A 24,228-nucleotide genomic window follows, 5' to 3' on the forward strand; every position below is an offset into this window, starting at 1 on the left:
TGAATCGATCTTTTGGATAAACAATGTCACCAAGGTTCATCTTTCTGTGTAAAATATATATACTGCTAAGTTTTGTTAATGAAATTTTCTGGTTAATAATATGAATTTAGACTTAACTGAGCCTTTTAAACATGAATAAACTCATGATTAATAATATATCCATTCCCGTGCGAAAGCACAGGGCTACATACTAGTTTACCTAAAGGCAACTGTAGAAAGAGTTGGTCATATATTCTCTATTCACAGGCTCGCTTGAGACTTAAGACTTGCTTTTGTAAACCTTTCCTTTTGTACCAATAGCTTGCAAACTCAAACACAACCATGATCATGGTGATCAGAGGAAGTAAATTTACTCATATACTAAGTGTTTTATCTCATTGGGCTTCACTGCATGGAAATGGCTTTGACTGGTGCGGTACCGTGCATGGATAGGGAGCAAGAGGCTCTTCTCAAGTTCAAAGAAGGCTTTAAGAGTGCTTCAGAATCCTTCTCTTCATGGACAGCAGAAGAAGATTGTTGCAATTGGAGAGGAGTTGGATGTGACAACGCAACTGGTCATGTCACCATCCTTGATCTCCATGGTCGAGACCCTTACAACATATTGCAAGCTCATTTGGTAAGTCCTTCTCTGTTTGACTTACCATATTTGAGATACCTAGACTTAAGCCTCAACGATTTCCAGCAGATTCCAATTCCAGAGTTGATTGGTTCTCTTAAATATATTGAATATCTCAACCTGTCTAATGCCAATTATCGGGGAACCATTCCAAGTACTCTTGGAAACCTCTCGCACTTGAAGTCTCTGGATTTGAGTGGAAATGGCTTTTCTTTAAGAGCTGAAAACCTCAGTTGGGTTTATGGTCTTTCCTCTTTGAAAGTTCTTGATCTGGGTGGTGTTGATCTTAGCAATGCAGAGGATTGGCTTGATGCAGTAAATATGCTTCCTTCTCTGGTAATGTTGCGTTTATTCTGTTGCAAACTTCCCAAGCTCTCTCAAAATTTGCATCATGTGAATTTTACTTCACTTAAATTCCTCGATCTCTCGTTTAATAACTTCAGTTCTACAATACCAAATTGGTTGTTTGACATTGGTCATGGTCTTGTTTACCTTAATCTTTCAAGATGTCAGTTGCAAGGTGTGATTCTAGATGCTTTAGGGAACCTGGCTTCTCTCATCTCTCTTGATCTCTCGAAGAATGGCCTCAAAGGTCCAATTCCGTTAACTTTAGGCCTTCTTCAAGAACAAGGTGAGCTTAACAAATCTTCATCACTGAGAGAATTGTATCTTTCTAGCAATGGATTGAATGGATCCTTGGCATGAAGTCTTGCAGAGTTTTCGCAACTGGTTGTCCTGGATGTGGCTATGAATTGCATGGAGGGTAGCATCAAAGAAGCTCACTTGCTAAAATTCAGTAGCTTGCGGGTGTTAGATCTTTATTCAAACTCGTTGGCATTGGAAGTGAGTTCAAGCTGGATTCCACCCTTTCAACTTTAAACCATAGGTTTGAGGTCTTGCCTACTAGGCCCGAAATTTCCCCTGTGGCTTCGATCACAAAAGAGTTTTTCTGCCATTGATATCTCTAATGCTGGAATTGTAGATGTCGTGCCAGATTGGTTTTTCCAGGATCATGTATATGAATCTGTCTTTCAACGAGCTCAAAGGACATGTGCCTGATTTTTCATCCCAACTCCAATTTTCACAACTTGATTTGACTAGCAATAACTTTTGGAGTCCCCTGCCTCGCTTCTCCGCCAACTTAAGGGTATTGTTTCTAGCTAGAAATTCATTTTTTGGACATATTTCAAACTTATGTGGAATATTGTCTATGAATAACTCCCTCACTTATTTGGATCTATCTTCAAATAATTTATCGGGAGAGATTCCAGATTGTTGGAAATATGGATACTATCTGGTCACTCTCAACTTAGCTAATAACAATCTTTCAAGACAAATTCCCATCTCAATGGGCCAATTAATTCATCTTAAAACATTGCAATTGGAGAACAATAGTCTATCGGGAGAAGTGCCTTTATCATTGAAGACTTGCACTGACTTGACTGTTTTGGATCTTGCAAAAAACACTCTTGGGTAACGTACCAGCATGGATTAGTGAAAATTTACAAAACCTGGAATTTCTTTCATTAAGTTCTAATTCATTCAGTGGAAATATTTCCCATGCAGTTGTGCCAATTGAAATATTTGAATTATTTGAATCTTTCGTCAAATAATTTATCTGGAACTATTCCACCATGTGTCTTTCCTGGCATGGCTTCCTTGGAAGCCATGCAATATCCTGACATGAGTTATCCTTATATGACCTATTCTGATGGCGTCAAACTCGCATTCAACTTTAGGGAGTTTATTAGAAACCATCGTTTTTATTATTTTTTGAACTATTTTTCCTATGTGCTTGACCTTTCATCTAATAACTTGTCTGGAAAGATTCCCACAGAAGTAATGAGCCTAGGCGGATTGCTATATTTGAATTTGTCAAGAAATCATCTGGTCGGACCTATCCCACCAAGCATCGGTGAAATGGAAAATTTAGAAGTTCTTAATTTATCAAGGAACCACCTTTCAGGCACTATGCCCACTGCCATGATAGATATTCCCTTCCTCATGGATTTCAACGTGTCATATAACAACTTGTCAGGGGAAATTTTACATACCGGCCAGTTTAGTACATTTCCAGACTCAAGCTATATAGGGAATCATCAACTTTGTGGGCCTCCACTTTCAAAGATATGCTCAAGCAATGAATCATTCGGAGATCCACATTGTAGCATTGAAGAAGGAGATGAAGAAAAGCAAGGCATTCAAAAAGAAGAGCAGTATGGCTTTGAAATAACTTCATTTTATTTAAGCATGGGACTTGGATTTATTGCAGGGTATTGTGGATTTTGGTGCTCTTTACTGATGAACAGATCTTGGAGGCGCACTTATTTCCGCCTCTTGGGCAACATGAATGAAAAAATTTCTGGGATGGTACAAGGTAGCAGTTGGAGTAGCCAAATTGCAAAGGAAGTTTCAACACCAACAAACTCCCAAGTAAAGGGTCGTCAATATAGTTCTGTACAATACTCGCTTTTGCGAGTACCTTCTTTATGTCTCTTTAAGTATTAAAAGTGTCTTCTTTATGTCTTTCGTCGAATAAACTATAATATCTTGGATTCCTGGAATATGCTTCCAGGGCTTGCATTGTCATAACTTCTACTGTCAAATGAAGGTTATTTTAAATTCAAATTAGAATAATTTGCAGCAAACTACAACGGCGATGGCATTAACTCCGTTTCAAGAATCAAGGAGGTAAATGCACCCTAATTCAGGTACTATTCCTTCTCCCCATGTGATTTTATATGAAGTTTAGACAAATTTACATGATCTCTATTTTTATATATACTAAAACCAAACTCACGCCATGCGCAAGAATAAATAATTATTTGGTAATTGTATTATAGTATGCAATTTGTTCTATAAAATTTATTGAAGATAATTTGTTCGACCAAAAAATTAAACAATTTCTAAAATTATTTTCCATCTTTTTATCTCTATCAATATATCATTATATTATTTTAGATGTGTTTGATTGATATTATTCATTTTTTAGGTGGTTCTTATTTTTCAAAATTATATTATAGTGCGCTATGTTTTCCATTTTTTCTTTTTTCTTTTTCCTGTACATCTAAACTTTTAAATTTCAAATAAATTATTCAAATTCTTCATTCTCTTAACGGAGATTTTTATTATAATCAAAACTCATAACAAAATTACACTTGATATTACTTAATTGATAGGCACATTCAAATGCATAGCCAAGATTGTGTTTTGATATAAACACAAATTATCACTCTTCCAATATAAGTAAATATTAACTCAAACAAAAATAAACCAAAGTAATGAGAGAGAGAGAGAGAGAGAACATTTTTTGAGTAGGAAAAATATGCATAGAATAGGAGAGAAAATGACAAACTTATAGTAAAAGATGAGAGTAAGAAAAGCCAAAATAAAGGAAGATAAAGTACTTCTTCATAGTTCTAATGATGATATTTGCATGTTGAATGTTGTTGATAAGATGATCAATATGGTCACTAGTGATCATTAAGACAATTTTGATGATTGATTTTCTGTGATGAGATAGAAGTTCTCTTCTAGAAAGTAGCAATTTGCTTATATCCCGATCTAAGTCAGATTTATAATAGGAGGCTGTATCATTATAAATTTGATGAAAAGAAAGAGATAAACGTAACTTAAGGATATGTATTATAGGTATCTATTATCTAATGATTTTTTCTTAATTAATACTAAGAAATAGTTTTTTTTAGAAGTCTTTTAGTTGTAGGACTAAATTTTATCAATGAGGGATAGAAATTTGACTAAAACAAAGAGGTGACATGCTGTATCAATTATCCAAAGACTATCTTTTTCTCTTTTTTAATATATAGAATTGTGAATGAGACTAGTGAGGTAAACAAAAAAGCATATGTTTATATCCTAAAAACTATTATTAGGAGAACACGTTATAAGTAAAAACTTTCTAAAAAAAAGTATTAGAAACAAAAATGAACATTGGACCCATACAAAAAATGAAATGAACATTGGAAATTTTAACATTATAGAAATGAACGTTTGTATTTGTTGTGGGTTTTTAAATAAAACACACTTAAGCTCTTTGAAAGATAATTAAGTAATTACCACACAAAAATCCTACAAGGAAAAACTCACTGCAGCCCTAATACTATTCACTCCTTACAAATAGATTATCTAGTTCTGAATTACAGGTTTTTATTATTTTATTTTGAAGAGTTTAATTTTATCTTTTACTTCACCTTGAAGTAGTTTTGAAATGGAGGAGACCAAGACTTTGGCTTGGACTACAATAATAGTAAAAGTTACAATATGTGGTGAAACAACGACTTCTAGGACTCAACTTTTATTATACAGTACTAGACAATGCATCAATTAATTAAAATTTTTATATAAAAGAAATATATATTTTAAAAATACTATCAAAACTTTAGTGAGTGGCTTGAAATTTAATAATGTTTTATCTAAATCAAACTATCAAAATACAAAAATATTTTGAGCTAGTTGGCATAAGGATGGTAATATGTAATGTGTAAATTTTATTCTATAAAAATACAACATTATAATAGATGGTCAAAATAATTAAAATATATTTTCAATTTTATTTTAAAATTCTTCAAATTTTTTGAAATAAAAATTCAATTGGAGTAGAATTTTAAATTTCACCAAATTTAACTAATAGAGTTTTAAATTTCTTGAAACTTAGTTGACAAACTTTTACATAAGAAACCATTTGTCTCATAAAGAAGATAGACAAGTATAGACGTATTTTTTTAGCCTACATGTGTGACAAACAAATACAAGACCTAGACATATACAATGTGGCCCAACATTTTTTTTTAGATAGGTAGATAGTGGGGAGGAAAAAGTAAGGTTCAATTCAAATCATAAACACGGAACATTGCAAAAGATTTCATTACCACTTAACTATCTTGTTTCCCACAACTTTTTTTTAAACCTACATGAAAAGAGACTATTTATTTTTATTTGTTGGGAAAAAAAAAAAAGACAAAACGTTTAAACTGAGAAAAATGTGAAATAAAAAAATAATCAATAAGCCAATATAATACTGATTGTTAAAAAAGGGGGCTTTTTAAAAAAGCCAATGATTTATTGTGCATTGAATGCATGCCAAACCCGGCCCTAGCAAGACACGATACCCCCTTGTTATGGACCTTATGGTGCAAGCGAAAAAGCAACAAATGTGTAATATTAAAGTTGCTTGCGTATCCAAAAAAAAAAAAATATATATATATATATATATATATTAAAGTTGCTTGCCAAAACACCCACCGGGGGCTTGCGTAATGGTCATTTTTCTTTTTGCAGACGATCTCGTACTTACCAAGCTGAAAGGGGATCAGAGAGGACAACAACATATTAAAGTTAGTAGCTCAAGCTATTAATTGAGAGGGTCAAAAGGGTATAGGTCTTTCAGTCGGGTTGAGTTTGATGGGTGAACCCCACCAAACCCAATATCCAACCAAGCATTTTAGTTTTTTTTTTTTTTTTGTTAACACCCACGTGTTTTTTCGAAATCATCGTCCAACCGGACTTGGTCAAATCAGTTAATTAAGTTGGACAGATGAATGAACAACCTTATATAAGTCTTTGTTGGATTCAAATCATGTCTAATTTTTGTGTTTCATTTTATATTCTACCAATCACAATTTACTATATATTTATTTTACTTTACTTATAATATAAATTAAGTTTAACAAAGAAAAAAAATCAAACATATATCATACCATAAGTAATGGAGCATAAAATAGAACATAAACGATGTGACAAAATTTGTATTTGTAATCTCCTCATTGTTAAATATAATATATTACCTAGATATTGTGTCACCAACATTGTTCGGGTTTTAAGTGAGATCATAGTCACCACTCACCAACGAGCCTGTGAGAGGCCTGCTCCAAACTCATAACATACTACCTTCTTCACATATACAATACATCTGTCATTTTATTAGATAACGGTAGATTTATAAGTAGTTGGCAATAGATGGAAAGAACAACTTGACCAACAAAAAAAAAACAGTATAGGAAAGAAAATCCTGATTCAGAGCCCCCTATTCAACCACTTCATTTGCTTAACAAGACCGAAAATTTTGCAAGGAAATCCCACAAGCAGACGCACACACATCCATCCAAATATCAACTTAAAATCAAGATCAGAGAGGCACGTTGACATGCCGGAAACAACCAAATAACCTATCTAGAACCACCTCCATCCATATTCCCTATTATTTTACTAGGACTTGCATCATAAATAAATAACACCTCACATTACTTTTTAACCTAATGCAAGGAAAGCATCCATTAAGAGACTGAACAAAGCAAAATCGGGTGAGATTCTAAACTGAACTAGTTTTACACATAAAAGAAACAAAAGGTTATACAAGGTCAAAAACCTCTTTATGAAAAATAACTGTACAGTATTGACTGCTCTGGTGATCGAAATTAGAACTTATGGGTGCAGATAATCGCATGAGGCTCCCTTCTTGCAGTGCCCACTCTCATGGAACTTGCACACTCTTTGCCCTTTGAAAGAAGGCCTAGAACCTCCTCCCCCTCCACCACCAAATGATGACTGTCTGTTCCAAGGTTTACCGCCACCATGACCAGAGTCTCCACCATGAGAAACCCTATCCCTTTGGTTTGTGAACCTGTCTCCATTGTTGCCTGCATTCCCAGTGGGTGCCGCCCAACCCGGGTTTGCATTTCTAGGTGGTGGCCCCTGACCAGGAGCAACCCAACCAGGATTCGCATTTACTGGTGGTGGAACTTGATTGGGCGGGACCCAACCAGGACCTGCATTTCCAGGTGTTTGAACGGGTGCAACCCACCCCGCAGTTGCATTTCCAGGTACTGGCCCCGGACCAGAAGCTCCCCAATTCATGTTTGCATTTGCTGGAACTAGTCCTCCCCAGGGCATATTCTGATTCCCTGCCATTGGACCCCAACTAGTATTTTGATTCTCTGGTCTTGTTCCAGCTGTTTGATTCTCAGCAACACCCATGCCCCACGTTTGTGGGGGTGGAGCTGGAGGCTGAATGTTTGATTGATTCACTGGAACTGGATGTCTCCAAGAATCGGATGGAGGCAAGCCTGAGAAGCCTGCTGAGGGGAAATTCCCCACCAGATTTCCTGTGCTGAATGATGTTCCAGAATTGTGGACAGATTGAGAATTCCCCCAGTGACCATGAGTAGCTGGTTGTGCAGGCATATTAGCAAGATTATTTGGTTCTACTTTCTGGGATGGAGCACCCCCCCATCCTTGAGTTTCAACAGGATGATTATTATTAGCCACAGACTGAACCAAATTTTGGAAATTAGTGACAGAATTCTTCATATCAGCACCAGGACTCATTGATTGAGGATGCATTTGAAGAGTGTCTGTAGAGCCTGCTAGCATACTCTTTTCTGGCTTTGGTATTGGGGTCACTCCAAGATGTGAGCTTGCACCGTTATTTTCAGAAACTCGCAATACACTCTCGGGGATAACTGCCACAGGAGGATGCAATCCTCCATTTCCTGCTGAGAATGAACCAGCTCCCATGACAGAATCAGCAGGCTGAATAGGATTTTGGAACCACTTATTTTCATAAGGTTGCCCCTTTGTTGCACTCGTGGTAGATTGGGGAGTAGGAGAAGGAAGATTTGTTGAATCATTTTGATAATTAGAACTTCGCCCATCAATAGGAATCTTAGGGACCTCAACTGACAAAGTAGCCAGCATGCCTGCAGGAGATTGTGAACTCAGAGCAGCACGATTCTGATCAAAGTTTGATCTTTCACCAACTTGACCTTCAATACCATGCTGTAAGGGTGCTCCATGGGGTTTACTGGAATATGAGGAAGGAAGATTTAAATTGTGCACCCCTTGGGCCTTTAGAAAACTGTTATCCACCAAGGGTGGGTCTAACTGGAATTTTCCATCCAATGCATCAGTCAAAAGTAGAGAATTGTCTTGCTTCTCAGTAATTCTCCAAATCCTCAGATCAACAGGAAAATATCCAGTGTTGTTCCATTTACGCAGCTGCACCATCGAAAATGGTCCCTGAACTTTTCCAGAAGGATCCTTATAATGCCACATTTTTTCTGTTTCATTGATTGTGACGGCAGATTGTGCCACCGTGGTGGAGAGAGATGCTTCTGCAGCAGCAGAAGTTGGTTCAGACTTTACTGCAGATTGGGTCTTACTAGCATCAATTTCCAAGCTTGCAGCTATTTTTTGTTTCTCCCAACTGTTAATTTGCTGAGTTTCTCTATCTCTTCCTTGATTCCATTCATTCAATATCTCGCCAACACCAGTAGTATCATCTCCCTTATGAGAGAACCCTTTATTAGACATATTCCTGGTTAAATCTCTATTCCCAGTAGAATAATTCCTTGTCCCACTCCAGGAATCACTAAATGCAGGACCTCCTGTTTGTGGAGAAACTGGTTCCCTTGGTCTCCTGCCAAAGCCAGTACCCCTTGGTCTCATGTAGGTTTCTGCATGCACCAGAAGCAAAATCCTATTTAGTAAATGCCGTATAAAAATGAAAAACAATAGAAAAGACTTTTTTTATATAGGGTCATACTAACGAGTAAGGGCATTTGTTAACAATCCAGTTAAAGAAAGTTTTTATGGGAAAAGCAAAAAAAAAAACAATTAATGTTTTAACAATTTTTTTCATTTCCCATAAAAGTAATGTCAAAACTTTCCTAAAATGGATTGTTAACCAATACCCTAAGAGTACTCATTAGCATTTTCCTTTTATATATATAAGTAGAAATAAATAAATAAAATGGAAAAGACTTGAATTAAAGACTTAAAAAATGAGAGGACCTTGTTTCTTATCATCTGTTTCACCTCCATCTTCTTCAGACTCATAACTTGGATCCATATTTGGGTCAGCATGTATTTCAGGAATTTCATCCAACCTACGCTGGCGCTCCTCAGGTGTCTTGAGGAGCTGCAATTTTTCTACACATTCTCTAAGCGTGAAAAGATGTCAAGGATAACTTAAAGTATTCTAAGATATATTGGCAATTTCCATTACAAAGGAACATACAAGGAGTGTCAAATTACAAATAATAACACAAAAAAAGAAAGATTGCATGATGAAGATGCTGTATAGCTTTATGAGACCTTTTTTGTTTCTGAATGGTTTTGCCAATCTTTCAACCATCATACCTGATTTGGGCTCTCTACCTCAGGGATGAAGGACATGACAAAAGACAGAAGAGTTAAGATCAGTTAATACCAAACTCCCAATAACAAAGTATACCTAGCTAAAAAGTGAGCAGACATGTGAAATTAGAAGATAATTCTATGGCAACATCACCAAGCAAAAGTTGCTTATGTACAATGTTTAGTCTTTCAAATGAATCTAATTCGTACCATTTGAATCCATCCAAGTCTTCAAATCCTAAGAAAATTTTCAACATAGTAGAACTTATCTTCCTTGAATTCTGAGGCAGACATCCCTACTCCAAAGGATGTGGCAAGGGCCAAGGGTAAAGCTACAACAATACCCATTTTAATTTTGCAATCAAAGAGGAGACAAGCCACATAGCCAGACCAGGGATTCAGCTCATCTAGCATTCTTTTATTTTATTTTTATTTTAAATACTAAAATTCTTTTAAAATTAAACTCTGAGTATATCACAAATTCTGCTCCGAACTCCCACTAAAGAACAGAAAATACCTATAGGATCATAAATATATAAGCCCAACAAAGGCATAAGCAGCAGCAACAACTACAACAAAGCCTTGGTCCAAAAAATTTGGGATCGGTTATGAATCCTCAACAAAGACAGCAGAAGTCTCAAATTACTCCTGATTAGCAAGCCATACACACACCCAGTGAGCTTTGAACCCACAACTTCACCCTCCACCTTGTTCTTAGAGGGAGAGGAGGTCACATTTTAGCTGGAGCTCAATGATTGAAAAGACTTAAACATGTAAACTTTTATTTTTTTCCAATTAAATGTTTCAAATTTTAGTTTACACTTTGTTCATAGCATATCTACATATTAACAAATTAAAACAAATAGTAGATCAGTTTCATCACATAGGCAAGTAATAATCAAATGTCAGTTGAATCATTCCTTGAGAAGGCTAAAATATGCACAACGCTAAAGTCATTTTACTACATGTTAGGAACTTTTCTTTTATGATTGGCAAGTTACACACACACCCACCTCACCCTCCACGGTGGTTGTTCAAGGAGAAGAGGTACCATTTGAGCTAGAGCTCGTTTGGCAATTAGAAACTGCACACTAGGAAATAGAAAGTAATACAAAGCAATCCAACTGCATAAACTGTGAAAACAAAAAAGCATTAAAGAGTAAAGGATATTCCTTCCTACGCCCTTTTTCACTAGCTCGATCACGAAGATGACTGAGTCGCACTATCTCTGTTTCCAGCCACTGCATTAAATAGAGAGCATAATTCATCAGAAGGAAAAAGTTCTAGATGTTAAGTTATCTAATATGAACACAATAAAGCAATATTAACCATGAAGAAATATCATTTGGGGATGTAAAAGCCATGTATTCAATTCACACTAGAATCAATTCAAACAGTGAATAGAGTATGAGTTAAAATTGTCTCTAAAGATGTAAATGACACATTTGAAGAACTAATCACTCTGGATTAATTACAAAGTAAGCTTGGCAGATGTCACTCGGTATATTAAAAAAATTGTATGTTCTATAATATCTATCCTGATGAAGATTTTGGTGGAGGTGAATCACTGGCCTTTGGTTCTGACCTTGTCAAAAGCAAAACTAGGGTGGTGATAAGGAAGGTTTAGGAAAGTGAATCCCACCAAGCCACACCCTGTCCTATTTAAAGGATATCTGTAACCTGACATACACCTCTCACCAATAGGTCCAGTCTGAGTAGGATGGGTTGCTAAAATACAAACACAAGTACACAACTAAGGTTGGATAAACCTCTTAGGATCGAATGGCATCTCCATGCCCACAAAAAAGTTGTAGAAAGTGAGATCATAGATTCAATCCTGGAAGTGCACAAGTTGAATTTACTTATTTCCCTCTTAAAAAAGGGGTTGATAGACCCATTCCAACGCCAATTGCTAAATCCCAAACCATGAAAATGTTACAAGGTCTTGCTGTATTTCTGTGACATAATATAACTAACAAGATGAAGAGTTTGGTGAGTGCAAGTCACTAGGTCTTGGTTCTCACCTTCCCAAAGATAAACCTAGGAAAAGGCAGGATTTGGATAGTGGAGCCCGCCTATCCCCAATCCAACTAGAAGGATATCCAAACCCTAGCATGCACCTCCTACATGTTTTTCAATAGGCTTAATCAGATGTTTAAATCTAAACTTGATTAAGTTTGGTTAAACCTGTTCCAAACCCATATCATTATACTCCAACCCATTGCAACAAGAGAGAGCTATGAAAGAAACCTTTCTTTTTCTTTTTTTTTTGCATAGTAATTATAATTCAACACCTGCCTGAATTTAAACCCATGATCTCATCCACTACACCATACTTGTAGGGGTGGAAGTACACACAATTTTCCTATGAGAGAGAGAGAGAGAGTGCACCCCCTAGAATCTTCCTCCTAGGGGGCACCTCAACCATGTGTAAACACAATTTTCTTTTTGATAAATAAGTAATACTTCATTAATTGAAGAGGAAAGTAACACAAAAAACCAAAGTGCACAGGCTGTGTGCTAATGACACAACCAAAAAACTAAAGTGCTTGAAAATTACAACAATCAATCAAATCAGCCAGGGAAAGGGTACCTTATCAAAAATGGAGCACGCCTGAACTCTAAAAACATTAATCTCTTGGAGTTTAGACATATACTCTTAATACTTTTTTTGCCATCCATTTTTTACTTTTTTTATTGGTAATTACATGAGCATCTAGTCTTGAACCCTCAACATCACCCACTCCACCTTATTCTTACTTACATGTTTGAGCTAGAGCTCATCCCTTTTCAACTAATGCTCCATTTGTTTCAAAGTAAAATACTTTCAGGACACATTTTACCATGTTTGTGTTGATGTAAACTCTGGTCAACTGTAAAATATTTTCCGGTCAAACTGTAAAATTAAGGCAAGAAGAAGTAAAATATTTTAAGCTTGAAATTTTGGTAAAATATTTTATATTTTACAATCTCTCACACGTAGAGATGACATTCACAGACCAGCCACTCCCAACTCTCACCCAAGCTTGACAGGGGGAGCGGGTAGCAACACAACCTTCAACGCCACCCGCCTCCACTCATCTCTGGTGACAAGTCCGGCGACCACTACACGTGGATGATCTCAAACAGCCCACCGACAAACCACAAGAATCAAGGCTCAATACCCTCTGTCAGATGCCACTCTTCTCCTTCACCGGTAGGTCCTGTCTCTGTTGCAAGAATCAGTGTCTCTCCACTGCAAATTGCAATTTGTGTTTGCTGATCTGTTTTTTTTTTTTTTTTTTTCCTAAGCCCTGTAGATCTGGGTTTGTTTTGTACAAATCTCTACTGCTAGGCCCTGTCATACATAAATTCTGTAGGTCTTCACCGGTGTCATGCAAATTTGAGTTTTTTTTTTTTTTTTTGGTATGCAAATCTGTGTTTTTTGGCTTTTTGCATATCTGATTTTTTTTTGGTTGCAAATCTGTATTTTTTTTATAGCTAATTTGAGTTTGGGTGGTTTGATTCATGGCTGTGTTTCTTATTAAAATTTGAGAATTCAACGTAGGATGATGAGAATTTTGAGTTTTGGTTGTTTCTAATTAAAGATTTTCTTTTTTCATTTAACCATGAAACAGACACTTGCAAATCAATTTTCAGGTACAAAACCAAACCCTGTAAAATGAAAATATTTTCCGTAAAATATTTTCGGTGTAAAATATTTTACATTTTAAAATATTTTACATCAAAACAAATGGAGTGTAAGTAAAAAAAACGTGATCTCTAAGCAAATGGTTAGGGTGTCTACAATGTTTCTCACCCGGTTTTTTCCTATGCCAATACATCTTATATGGTGGGAAAATTTAATCTAGTTTTAAAACATTGAGCATAGACATAGCGAATTAAAGTTGACAAGAAAGCAAACTTACATCTTTGACCCTGGCCTCTTGGAGTGCCATTGCTTTTTCCTGAAGGTCTCCCTAAAATCAACCATTTGACTTTCTCAGCACAGGGTTTAGATGCTTAATAAACATAAATTTGGAAATAGAGCATAGAATTACCACAGTCAACCGGTTGATAAATCCACATTTTATGCTCTGACGTAGACGCTTGCATTCGTCCTAGAGACAAAAAGATGAAATGAATTGATTCTTTAAACAAAAGGTATAACATTCACATAAAACATCAAATCTTCACTCCTAAAAATTTCCAATGACTGCATATGCTAGAAATTCGGACTCCACGAGTTTTTTCAATTAAAGGACAAAACCAATTAAACAAGCCATTGAATGCCAACAAAACTGCTCATTTCCCTTGTTGTAACATGTATTATTCACTAATAGGTTATTTAAATTTTCACTGCCATACTTGAGGAGGGATATTCCCACATCCAAATTTGGAGATTCCAAAAAAATCATGTATTCCTTTAATATCCATTGTATGCCAGTATTAAGGGTCTGTTTAAGATTCGTTTATTTTGCTAAAACTGAAAACTTTTTGCTGAAAGTACTGTAAATAAAAGTAAATGTTAGTTGAAATAGTACAGTGGAACCCATGAATAATATCAAAAAGGGCAATGGGACCCATAAATAGTAGCAAAAATAAACTGAATAGTAAAATAAGTTGACAAAAAATAAGCTAGCCAAACGGACACTGAACCACACAAAGTTGAATTTAAAAAATCTTCATTGGAAAGGTAAATTGGAATCTATATCCCTCTTTTCTCTCATCACAAAAACTAAGGTGGAAAATACAAATAACAGCTGAAAAGTTCTTTGCTGAATCACCTCAGTAAACTCTTGATTTGAGATTATGTCAATTGAAATGATCTCTGTCTTGTTTAAATTTAATATTTCTAGCAAAGTATCTGTCATCCTTTTACCAACTTTATATGGCTCGGCAGCTTTGCATGTACCTGTCCACAAAATCATTAAGAAACTTTATGATATACCAGATTTTTTTCCCCTTGTATGCTCAGATCAAAAATAGCATGCAATAGAATTTATCTAAATAATTACCTGCAACTTGGACCAGCCTATACAAATCTTGCTTCTGGCCACTACCAGAAATCCTTATTCTCACAAAAGAACCAACAACTTTGTCCTGGAACTTGTCCATATCTTCAATTAGTTCCTCCACTAGATTACGTCTTAAGTAAATTAAATTAATGTTGTGAATATCGATGGCTGCATAGTCTTCAAGATTTGATTGAGGTCCCCTCTCGTCGCCTTTCTTACGAGTTTTACGTTTCTTATCTTTACTAGCCTTTACCAAGGAATCAGAGTTCCCATCGGTCTCCAGCTGACTAGTTTCAGTATCAACAACACTCCCTTGAAGATCATCAGCCTGAGAATCCTCTTTTATGAGAAAGTGGGATTCAAGAAGCTTTAACATTTCAAAATGCCCCACACGTGGTTTCCCAAACAGACTTTCAAGCCTTGCATCACAAATTATCTGACTTTTGCGCCGAGGATCACGGAGTTTGTTTCTCTTTATATACTCTAGCAAGAGAGCCTGTACATCAAACTGAGATAAAACAGATCTGTCACCATTCTTCATATGCATAACAAACTCCAAAAGCTCTTTTGATGCCCATTCAGCATTGTCAACCGTGGATGGACCTCCAGAACCAGTTGCAGCTGAGGCTGATGAATTAGATTCCTTGGTACGGGGCTTCAACCGTCTCTTGCCCCTTCTTCTTTTGGAGTTACTGATTTCTATATTATCAGAAGAACTGTCTGAATCTGACCTCTCATCATTGTTAGCATCATAAAGTTCATCAGGTGATTCCTGTTTACCAGTAGGCACATCGGATCCTCCTTTCCATGGATTTTTAGCTTGATTGAGTTCGTCCAAAGTCAGAGACAACCTCTCTTTTAAATCTATCCAGTAGTCTTTGAAGAGATACTCCCAGCTACTTTTGTCATCAAAATCTACTTGACCCTGCATAAGAACAAGAAAGACAGTAAGAAATTTGACATCCAAAAAATTCTGAACACAAAGAACAAAAGTAATAATAAGAACACTAAAATGCTCTTATGATCTTTAAAGCAATACAGTACACACATATATATTATATATAATGAGTTTCGCATCTAAAATTAAGACTTTCAGAAAACAACAAATAATTTAGGTAATAAAGTAATAATTTTTTTATTTAAAAAAAAGTGGAAAAAGGGGCACAACTCTAGAACATAGGAAGCATACCAGAGAAACACCAAGAGAAAAAGATGCAAATTCTATAGCACCTATAGACTAAAATTTCATGCCTAGTCCATTACAGAAAGCCATAATCAGTTAAGGAAACAGTCCAATGTACTTGTCATGCTATTCAAGTTTAAAAGTTAGAATGCAATTAGTCCGCTTATGTGCTAGTCCAATAAGTTACAAAAATGCAGTGCAGCTAGAGAAACATTACCCAAGGTGAATGCAGAATCGGTGACAAAAGGCAACAGCAAAAATAAACAAGACAGTCAATAATAAACCATCATAAACACTGAAGTACATGGCAAACTTGCAAAATAAAACAGATTAAACAGCCAAGGGGCACCAACATATTGAGCACATATTTTGCATCACTTTGAAGAAATCAATATTAAATGACAATAAATATTTAGGCAAGGTCTCAATCAATCTATAGGAAAGGGGGGGAAAAAGGAAGATACTTCATACTTCCTATTGAACCATTAATGTGGATAAATACAAAGGCCAAATATGCTTTAATTCCAAAGACTAGACATTAGTAAACTAAACTACAGCTACATTATTAATTTTTCACAGCCCTAACAATGAGAATGATCCATTGAAGGAAATGGCAGAACAAAAAATAATTTAAGAGAGAGAGAGAGAGAGAGAGAGTGCAAAGAACACATACCATATCCTTGTTTCCTTGGAGATTGTGTTCAATTAACAATACTGTTTTCATGCATGTCTCACAGAAGCCCTTGTTTCCTCTCACACATAAGATAACTGCATCTTTGATGCACCCCTTGCACAAGGAATATGTGCATGTATAACACATATAGTTGGCATTCTTCCCACAGCTACTACACAGGTGCCAACCTAAAATCCACGAACATGGTAACACTTCAATTAGATAGAGCTAAGCAACCAAAAATGATACAATGAACAGCTACTACACAGGGCCATTTGATAATGTTGTTCTAGTAACGTTGTTTGTATTTTTTGGAAATATGTGTAATGTTGTTTAAAAACTGAAAACATGTGTTTAAACACATGTACCAAATGGGCCCAAGTGTCCATTTGGGTCAGTTGTTTGAAAACATGAGTTTTGAAAATGTGATTTTTAAAATGCAGTTGAGCATTTGGTAAAGTTTGTAAAAGGTTTTGATGCAGTGGAAAACTGCAATATGACAACAGAGTTTTGCTTTTCAAAACGGCATTTTTGAAAAAGAACCCCATGAGCTGCAAAATGCAATTTTTGCCTTTTAAAAAAATAAGCCATCCAGTTTTGGAAACATTTTCTCGGAAATTGAAAAAACTATCAATACTTTTTCAATTCTCGAGAAAATGTTTCCAAAAATGATTAATTATTGTGTGCCCTTAGGGCACACATTAGCAAAATCCAAAAAATAAAAATAAAAATAAAAAAATAAAAAATAAAAAAAAAAAAGCAATTTTTTGAAAAAGGCAAATGCCAAATTGTATGCATTATCATTCAAAATCTCATGTTTTTTCCCACAAAATAGTGGCACCAAAAGAGATCTAAAAGTCTCATGACATTCCCATTAAAATTGAATACAAATAAATCGATATCTACATACAACATTAAGGTGTGAATCTGTTGAGTTGGATGCAGATATAGGACAACAAAAATGTAACCACACAAATTATTGGTTTGATATCACTAGCATGATTTTGTGAAATGGAACCATTTCAAGCCTCCACCATAAAGTGTGTTAGTGGTCATATTTTCATAAATTGCTCCATTCAAAAGATGAACTTACATATAAAATCCAAAACTAAAGGAAAATAGGACAAATCACTTCTTATGGGACAACCAAATGTGCCTCAAAAGAATCATATCTTGTACTAAATTATTTAAATTTTATAAGAATTTTTTCTGGGATAAGTAAAGTAAGAATCATAGATAAGTGAAAAGAATTTGTTTCGATAAAAGAGGAAACCTCATGTACACAAAATATGTATATAAAGTTCTCACTTAAAAGTCAAATTTGAAGGAAGGAAAATCAATAAATCTACAAAAGAAATCATAGAAAGTAGTTCTAAACACATGAGACTACTCAAACAACAACCTCAACATCGATTTCAACTCAACCATAAACAGCTCCACACCACCAAGAACACGACTATTTCTTTCCCTCCAAATTGAACATGTTAAGCAAAGGGACTAAGCATGTCAAATCAGAAAACCCCCATGCATTAGAAACCAACTTTTCTCCATCATCTGAAACATCCCAAGTCAAAGCTTGAGCATTAAAACCAGCTCTTCCTCACTGCTTATAAGTCTGCAAAGGAGGCTGGCAGTAATGTTCCCCATCACCTTAGTCTTGTAATTAGTTGAGCACTATATGTGACACCAATTGCAGGTTCTTATCCTTTTCTTGGTGTGAAAAGGAAACCCATGATAAACTTAAACAGAAATTTTAGGTGTAAGAGGATGTATAAATTAGAAATATTTTGTACTTGGGAACATTTGTTCATCGATCTAGATAAAGCAAACGATAGGGTCCCTAGAGAGGCTATGTGATGGGTTTTGGAAAAGAAATGAGTTCCTATGAAATATATTAAGTTGATTAAGGATATGTACAACAGAGCTGTAACTAGTGTGAGAACAAGTTTCCTATCACTATAGGTTTGCATCAAGGATTAACTTTAAGTCCATATCTTTTTGCACTAGTGATGGATGAGCTCACTAAATCAATCCAAGAGGAAGTCCCGTGGTGTATGCTTTTTGCAGATGATACAGTTTTAGGGGATGAAACTAGAAGTGAGGGGATGAAACTAGAAGTGGAGTTAATGTCAAGTTAAAAAGCCTAGAGGCTTTTGATTAAGTAGGACTAAAACGGAGTACATGTAAGTTCAGTAAAAGTAGAAATAGAAACGAAGAAGCAGAAAGACTCGATGGTCAAGAGATACAAAAGAACAACAGCTTTCGATATTTTGGGTCGATAATTCATAAAGATGGAGAAATTGAAGAGGATGTGAATCATAGGATAAGGGCAGGATGGATGAAGTGGAGAAGCGTATCAAGAGTGTTGTGTGATAGTAGAATACCAATTAAGTAAAAGGGAAAATTTTATAAGAAAGTTATACGGCCAGCTAAGTTTTATGGGACCGAATGTTGGGCTGTTAAAAAGCAACATATTCATAAAATGAGTGTAGCTTAAATAAGAATGCTAAGATGGATAAGTGAAAATACATAGAAAGACATAATTCAAAATGAGAAAATTCACCTAAAGATAGGGGTAGCCGCCTATCGATAAAAAGATGAGAAAGAATCGCTTAAGATGGTTTGGTCAGGTGCAAAGAAGAACGACTAATGAACTAGTAAGAAAGGGCGAGTATATTCAAGTTGAGGGAACAAAAAAATGTAGAGGAAAATCAAAAGGCACATTAGTGAAAGTAATAAAAAAAATGACATGCCAATTACGGGAATAACATAAAACATGACTTTAGATAGAGTAGAATAGAGGCAAAGAATACATAGGGCCTACCCCAACTAATATGTTGAGGATCCATAGTTGACGCCAAAAATTTGGGACTACGGCTTTGTTTTTTCTTCTTCTTGTTGTTGTTAACATTTGTTCATTAAAATTCAAGGACCTATAATTTTATGGCCCATAGGACAAAGTCATACAATTTCAGGTGGATGAATACATAACAGGTACTGTTGCAACTGATAATTACAATCCTCTTACGTCTTTAGTTTGTTACATCACATATATAAGACATCACTCAATTGTAGGTCAAATACCACCACCCCCCCCCCCCTCTTTCTCACCACCTTTGCTAGAAAAAATCAAGTAGACCCAACATTCAGTCAGCCAAAGATGATTGCACGACAACCACATAATCTAAACCTTGTAAATCCTAATTCAATACATCTAAAAAGCCTCATCCCCAACCAATTGGGCTGGCTACTCTCTCTCTCTCTTTTTTGTTGCACCCTTCTTTACTACTTATATCTCGATTTTAGGCCTCTCCTTTTCCCTTTACACACCTTCAACCCTGGGAATGCCAGTTGAAATAATTACATCAAACCTTGAAAGATGCATAAACCCTACTCATAACCAGAAATGATTATACTTCACAATCACATAACCAACTTGACGAGCTTCCAAAACTTAAACAGCATGCTGGTGAACAATCATACATTGAACTCCCTGTTCCATCACACCAGTCCACGGCTGTTGTGTACATCAAACCTTTTGCAAAAGGAAAAGAAAAAAACAACTTCAATACATATATATACATTTTAATTTGTGGAAATAACTCAGAAGTATACTAAACATAGGAAGTGTTGAATGTCCACAATGTTGTGTAACACTCATCTACTAGCACAAATCAAATGCAGTGCAGAAACTAGACTGCAAGTAGAAAGAAGTTTCCTTTTTTGATAATTCGATAGTTACAATGTGGGAGGGGGATTTGAACCGTGGATGTCTCTGTTGGAAACACTCATCTACTAGCTACAAGGCTCTTGGCAGAAAGAGGTTTCCACTTAATAAACATAAAAAAGCAATCAATACTACAATTACAGCCAACGTTCGTCCCAGTCTAGGCCCTGGGGTTCAAAGATCACAAAAAATCTAGCATTACATGTTCAAAGTACAAAAGGGTATTCAAAGAGCAAAACAGCAACCTACCACAATTCCATCGACCCTTGGCTCGAAAGAACGCCTCATCACGATTAATACAAGAAGGATGGTAGGCCTTCGGACATCCCCTAATAATCAACAATCAAAATAGCAAAAAAATCTCATTAAATTGGACATAAACAAAATATCACAAAAGAGAAATGGCAATGATAAATCTCACACCTTCGATCACAAAGCACAAGGTCACCCCCATCAAAGCAAATGAAACAAACGTCCTCTTCCACCCTCTTCCTCGTCGAGGCTCTAGTCGCGACACGAGTAGTACTCTTGCCACGCTTCCTCTTCCCTCCACTGGTCCTACTTGCTTCCACCACTTCCATTTCCTCAGCTGCCTCTGTCTCCTCTGCTTCTGTAGTCTCCTCCGCCATTTCCACCTCCTCCTCCGCTGCTTCGGCCTCCTCTGCGTCAGTGGTTTCCTCCGCCGCATCAGCCACATTGTCCTCTGTCTCCATTGCCTCCTCCTCCTCTTCCTCCTCCACCAAGTGCTCCTCAGCCTCTACCGTCTCCTCTGTCAAGTCAGCCCCAACATTTGCTTCCTCCACTACTTCTGCTTCTACTTCTGCGTCTTCCATCTCATCCACTGGGGCAACTAACTCAGTCTCCTCAGCCACCGCAGGTTCCTTTATATCCATCTTCTCTGCCACCAATGGCTCTGCCAAATCCGTCTCAGCAACCACCATATCCCTCTCCTCTTCCACCTTTGGCTCGACGAAATCTACCTCCTCAGCCACTGCTAGCTCCACCAAATCCGTCTCCTCTACCATCGTTGGCTCGACTAAAGCCGTCTCCTCAACCGCTGCTGGCTCCTCCAAACCTGTATCATCTGCCGCCTCCACTGGCTCAGCCAAATCCGTCTCCTCGGCCGCCGCTGTCTCCTTCAAATCCGTCTCCACAGCCACCTCTGTCTCTGCCAAGTCCGTCTCCTCCGCCACCGTTGGCTCTGCCGACTCAGTCTCCTCAGCCACCACAGGACCCAAAAAGTCTGTATCTTCCGCCGCAGGGCTTGCCAAATTCGTCGCTTCCTTCGCCAAGTCCGTCACTTCCGTCTCCTCCACCGCCACGTCAGCAACATCCTGAGCCTCATCCTTCTCCTCCACCACCTCAGCTACAGTATTAGACTCACCCTGGTCCTCCTCCTCCTCCTCCTCCTCCACTTCCTCCTCCGCCACGTCACTCAAAACCTTCTCCCCCGTCCCTAAATCCGTATCCGCCACTTCCAAAGCCTCTTCCCCGGCGACCTGCGGCGGTGGCGATTGTTGCGACTCGCTGGCTCCGACGATGTGCGACTCGGAAGCCGACTCAGACTCAGGCTCATTCTCAGGCTCGGGTGCGCATTGTGGGTCGGAGTTCTTTGGTCCTTCTGCTTCTAGCGGGTCACATACGATTGCTGCTGAATCTTCCTGAAGAGGAAGAGAGGATTGATTCAAGTTCGAAGCCTCATCTTCCTCGGTCTCCATCGGAGAAACTTGAAATTGAGATTGAAAGCCCTAGAAAGAAATTGAAACCCTAGGGATTTATCGTTTCCTATCGTTACTCAGAAATTGAAAATAAACCGAAGCATAAGGAGCGAAGAGAGTTTCGCAGAGGAAAAGGAAAGAGTTGCAAAGAGAGAGAGAGAGGGGTTTTTGTATGTTTCCCGATTGTGAAAATATCAAAATGTCCAGATCTTTCGTCAAATTGACTAGCCTTTCCTTGGGCCTTGTGGTGTTCACCTATTTTAAGGGCCCATGAGGCCTGTGTTGTTGTTGGGCTTTATTGAATTTTAGATAGGTTTTCAACAATGGGTAAAGCTCTTTTTTTTTTCTTTTTTTTTTGATAAATAATAATGAGTAAAGCTTGGTTTCAGAGTTCTTGTCCGCTGGACCAATAGGATATGGACACGTAATAAGTATTGGTTATGTGTTAGCATCCTATAGGTCCAATACATGAAATTACTAGACCCAACACACTTTTTAAAAAAAATTTGGTATGTACCATACCTACTTAATATTACCATTGACAGGAAATATTACCTTATTTATAAAGTATATTTTATAATAACAAATAACTGTTACGACTAGGAACTTATGGTACAACAACGAAGAAAATATATAATTTATCATTTTAATTATTAAATTTTAAACTGCATTCAACGTATATAGTTGTATGTTTTTCGTAGCAAGTATACATTGTATAGAAGTGAAACACACATGTTATGAGTGACATACTACATATTCTGAATGTATGAGATAAGTATTAAAGAATATGGGTTATACGAATATATTTCCTAGTATATTACAAAGTTGCAGAGTTCAATTCAAATAGGCAACTAGAAATATTTTTTTGGTAAATAAAATAGGGTTTGAACTTATAGCATTTGTTTCATAATGATTCTTTTGTAACATAAGTTTAAGATATCGATTTGTTTTTAGTATAGGCAAAATTGGAACCTAAGTTTCTCATTTGATGATAAGATATGTTACCAATTGAGTTAACAACCCACAAGAAATATAAGTAGCAAAAAAAATCCCCAAAAGTATAAATTAAACCACAATATTTGCTTGGGTTTCCCCCCCTCTCCCGCCTCACCCATGAGATGCTCTGTTGTAGGGATATAAACGAGCCAAACTGAGTATTAAAGTTTAGAATTATTCATTTTGTTTTATTTTGAACACGAGTCTAGCTTGAACTCATCAAAAAACTTGATTACATGTTCAACCTTGGTTTTTTTTTTTTTTTGGTTAAGTAAGCTCGAACTTGTTTACAAGTTACTTGATTAACATATTATTTTCTCATGTATAGTGATACTATAAATGAAGTTTTTAATACCTTCACAAGTCTAGGCTAATATTGGATAAATAAATTGTAGTTGATATTATATTATTTGTTTGTAAACTTATAAAAATTTGATTTATCAATATTGCATTGTTTACAATTTTATATATTTTTTACTATAAAATGAACTATTTATATTATCAATAAACTATAAATACTAATTTGATATCTTAAGAATTTATTTTCAAATTCACAATCCAATATCAAGTCTATATAACTATATTTGCATATATGCACACATATAAACAGACATATAACATTGGATTTATTTAAACCAAGCCTTATTACTCATGAGTTTATTCATAAACACATTATTATGTTTGAACTTGATTTATTTAATATTTGAGCCAAAACTTGACTCATTTGGCTAAATAAATGAGCATAATCATTTTTTTTTTCAAACTTTGTCCGAATTATTCAAAAACTCTTGGTTCATTTACTGTCCTGCTTCACTGACCATATATGCAACCCTCAATCTCCTCGCACCTTCAATCATCAAATGAATTTTTTTTTTCGTTGGTTTACGATTATCATAGCCGGATTAACCAGTTTTAGTCATTCTACAATCTTCTTGAGAGGAAAAAGCCACAAAAGAATAACCACGCTGTGATCAACGTTTAGACTAATTTATTTATTGATTTGAGATTAACAATGTTTAGACTTTGGATACGCACAATTTATGTACTACATTATGAGAACTGAGGAGCAAAGGATTGGTGATAAGCTCTTGACAAACAACATGAAGAAGCTAGATGAAAGCGGAAATAGCATTCCTTAATGAATTTCTAGCCCCTACCATTTGTA

The 24,228-nt window shown here is 36.3% G+C and overlaps 3 protein-coding genes across 3 annotated transcripts; 2 read left to right on the plus strand and 1 right to left on the minus strand.

Annotated features, from left to right (window-relative positions):
• The first annotated feature begins 397 nt into the window (after nucleotides 1-397).
• LOC115966984 (receptor-like protein EIX1) lies at nucleotides 398-2,093 on the plus strand. The gene is made up of 3 exons (XM_031086105.1): nucleotides 398-1,247; nucleotides 1,332-1,459; nucleotides 1,599-2,093. Exons 1-3 carry the CDS (start codon nucleotides 398-400, stop codon nucleotides 2,091-2,093), a joined length of 1,473 nt encoding a protein of 490 aa, XP_030941965.1.
• A 173-nt stretch (nucleotides 2,094-2,266) lies between these two features.
• On the plus strand, nucleotides 2,267-3,124 carry LOC115966985 (receptor-like protein EIX2). Its single transcript, XM_031086106.1, has one exon. It carries the CDS (start codon nucleotides 2,267-2,269, stop codon nucleotides 3,122-3,124), a length of 858 nt encoding a protein of 285 aa, XP_030941966.1.
• A 3,608-nt stretch (nucleotides 3,125-6,732) lies between these two features.
• Nucleotides 6,733-22,253, minus strand: LOC115968389 (zinc finger CCCH domain-containing protein 19). The gene is made up of 10 exons (XM_031087778.1): nucleotides 20,773-22,253; nucleotides 20,599-20,678; nucleotides 16,623-16,810; nucleotides 14,767-15,691; nucleotides 14,536-14,663; nucleotides 13,810-13,869; nucleotides 13,678-13,728; nucleotides 10,940-11,010; nucleotides 9,425-9,579; nucleotides 6,733-9,087 (listed from the first exon to the last, which is right to left on the minus strand). Exons 1-10 carry the CDS (start codon nucleotides 22,065-22,067, stop codon nucleotides 7,058-7,060), a joined length of 4,983 nt encoding a protein of 1,660 aa, XP_030943638.1. The 5' UTR covers nucleotides 22,068-22,253; the 3' UTR covers nucleotides 6,733-7,057.
• Nucleotides 22,254-24,228: the final 1,975 nt, after the last annotated feature.

This window comes from Quercus lobata, chromosome 11 (assembly GCF_001633185.2).
Source record: "Quercus lobata isolate SW786 chromosome 11, ValleyOak3.0 Primary Assembly, whole genome shotgun sequence".
In the NCBI taxonomy this organism is placed as follows: Eukaryota; Viridiplantae; Streptophyta; class Magnoliopsida; order Fagales; family Fagaceae; genus Quercus; species Quercus lobata.

What these genes read in the sequence shown, in the direction of transcription:
- LOC115966984 (XM_031086105.1), top strand. Translation starts at nt 398, where the DNA reads ATGGCTTTGACTGGTGCGGTACCGTGCATGGATAGGGAGCAAGAGGCT. An exon ending in AGGCCTTCTTCAAGAACAAG is followed by an intron (nt 1,248 to 1,331) that starts GTGAGCTTAACA and finishes GAAGTCTTGCAG; the next exon opens with AGTTTTCGCAACTGGTTGTC. An exon ending in CAAACTCGTTGGCATTGGAA is followed by an intron (nt 1,460 to 1,598) that starts GTGAGTTCAAGC and finishes CTGGAATTGTAG; the next exon opens with ATGTCGTGCCAGATTGGTTT.
- LOC115966985 (XM_031086106.1), top strand. Translation starts at nt 2,267, where the DNA reads ATGGCTTCCTTGGAAGCCATGCAATATCCTGACATGAGTTATCCTTAT.
- LOC115968389 (XM_031087778.1), bottom strand. Translation starts at nt 22,067, where the DNA reads ATGGAGACCGAGGAAGATGAGGCTTCGAACTTGAATCAATCCTCTCTT. An exon ending in TTATCAACCGGTTGACTGTG is followed by an intron (nt 13,729 to 13,809) that starts GTAATTCTATGC and finishes GGTTGATTTTAG; the next exon opens with GGAGACCTTCAGGAAAAAGC. An exon ending in AAGAGGCCAGGGTCAAAGAT is followed by an intron (nt 11,011 to 13,677) that starts GTAAGTTTGCTT and finishes TATTTAATGCAG; the next exon opens with TGGCTGGAAACAGAGATAGT.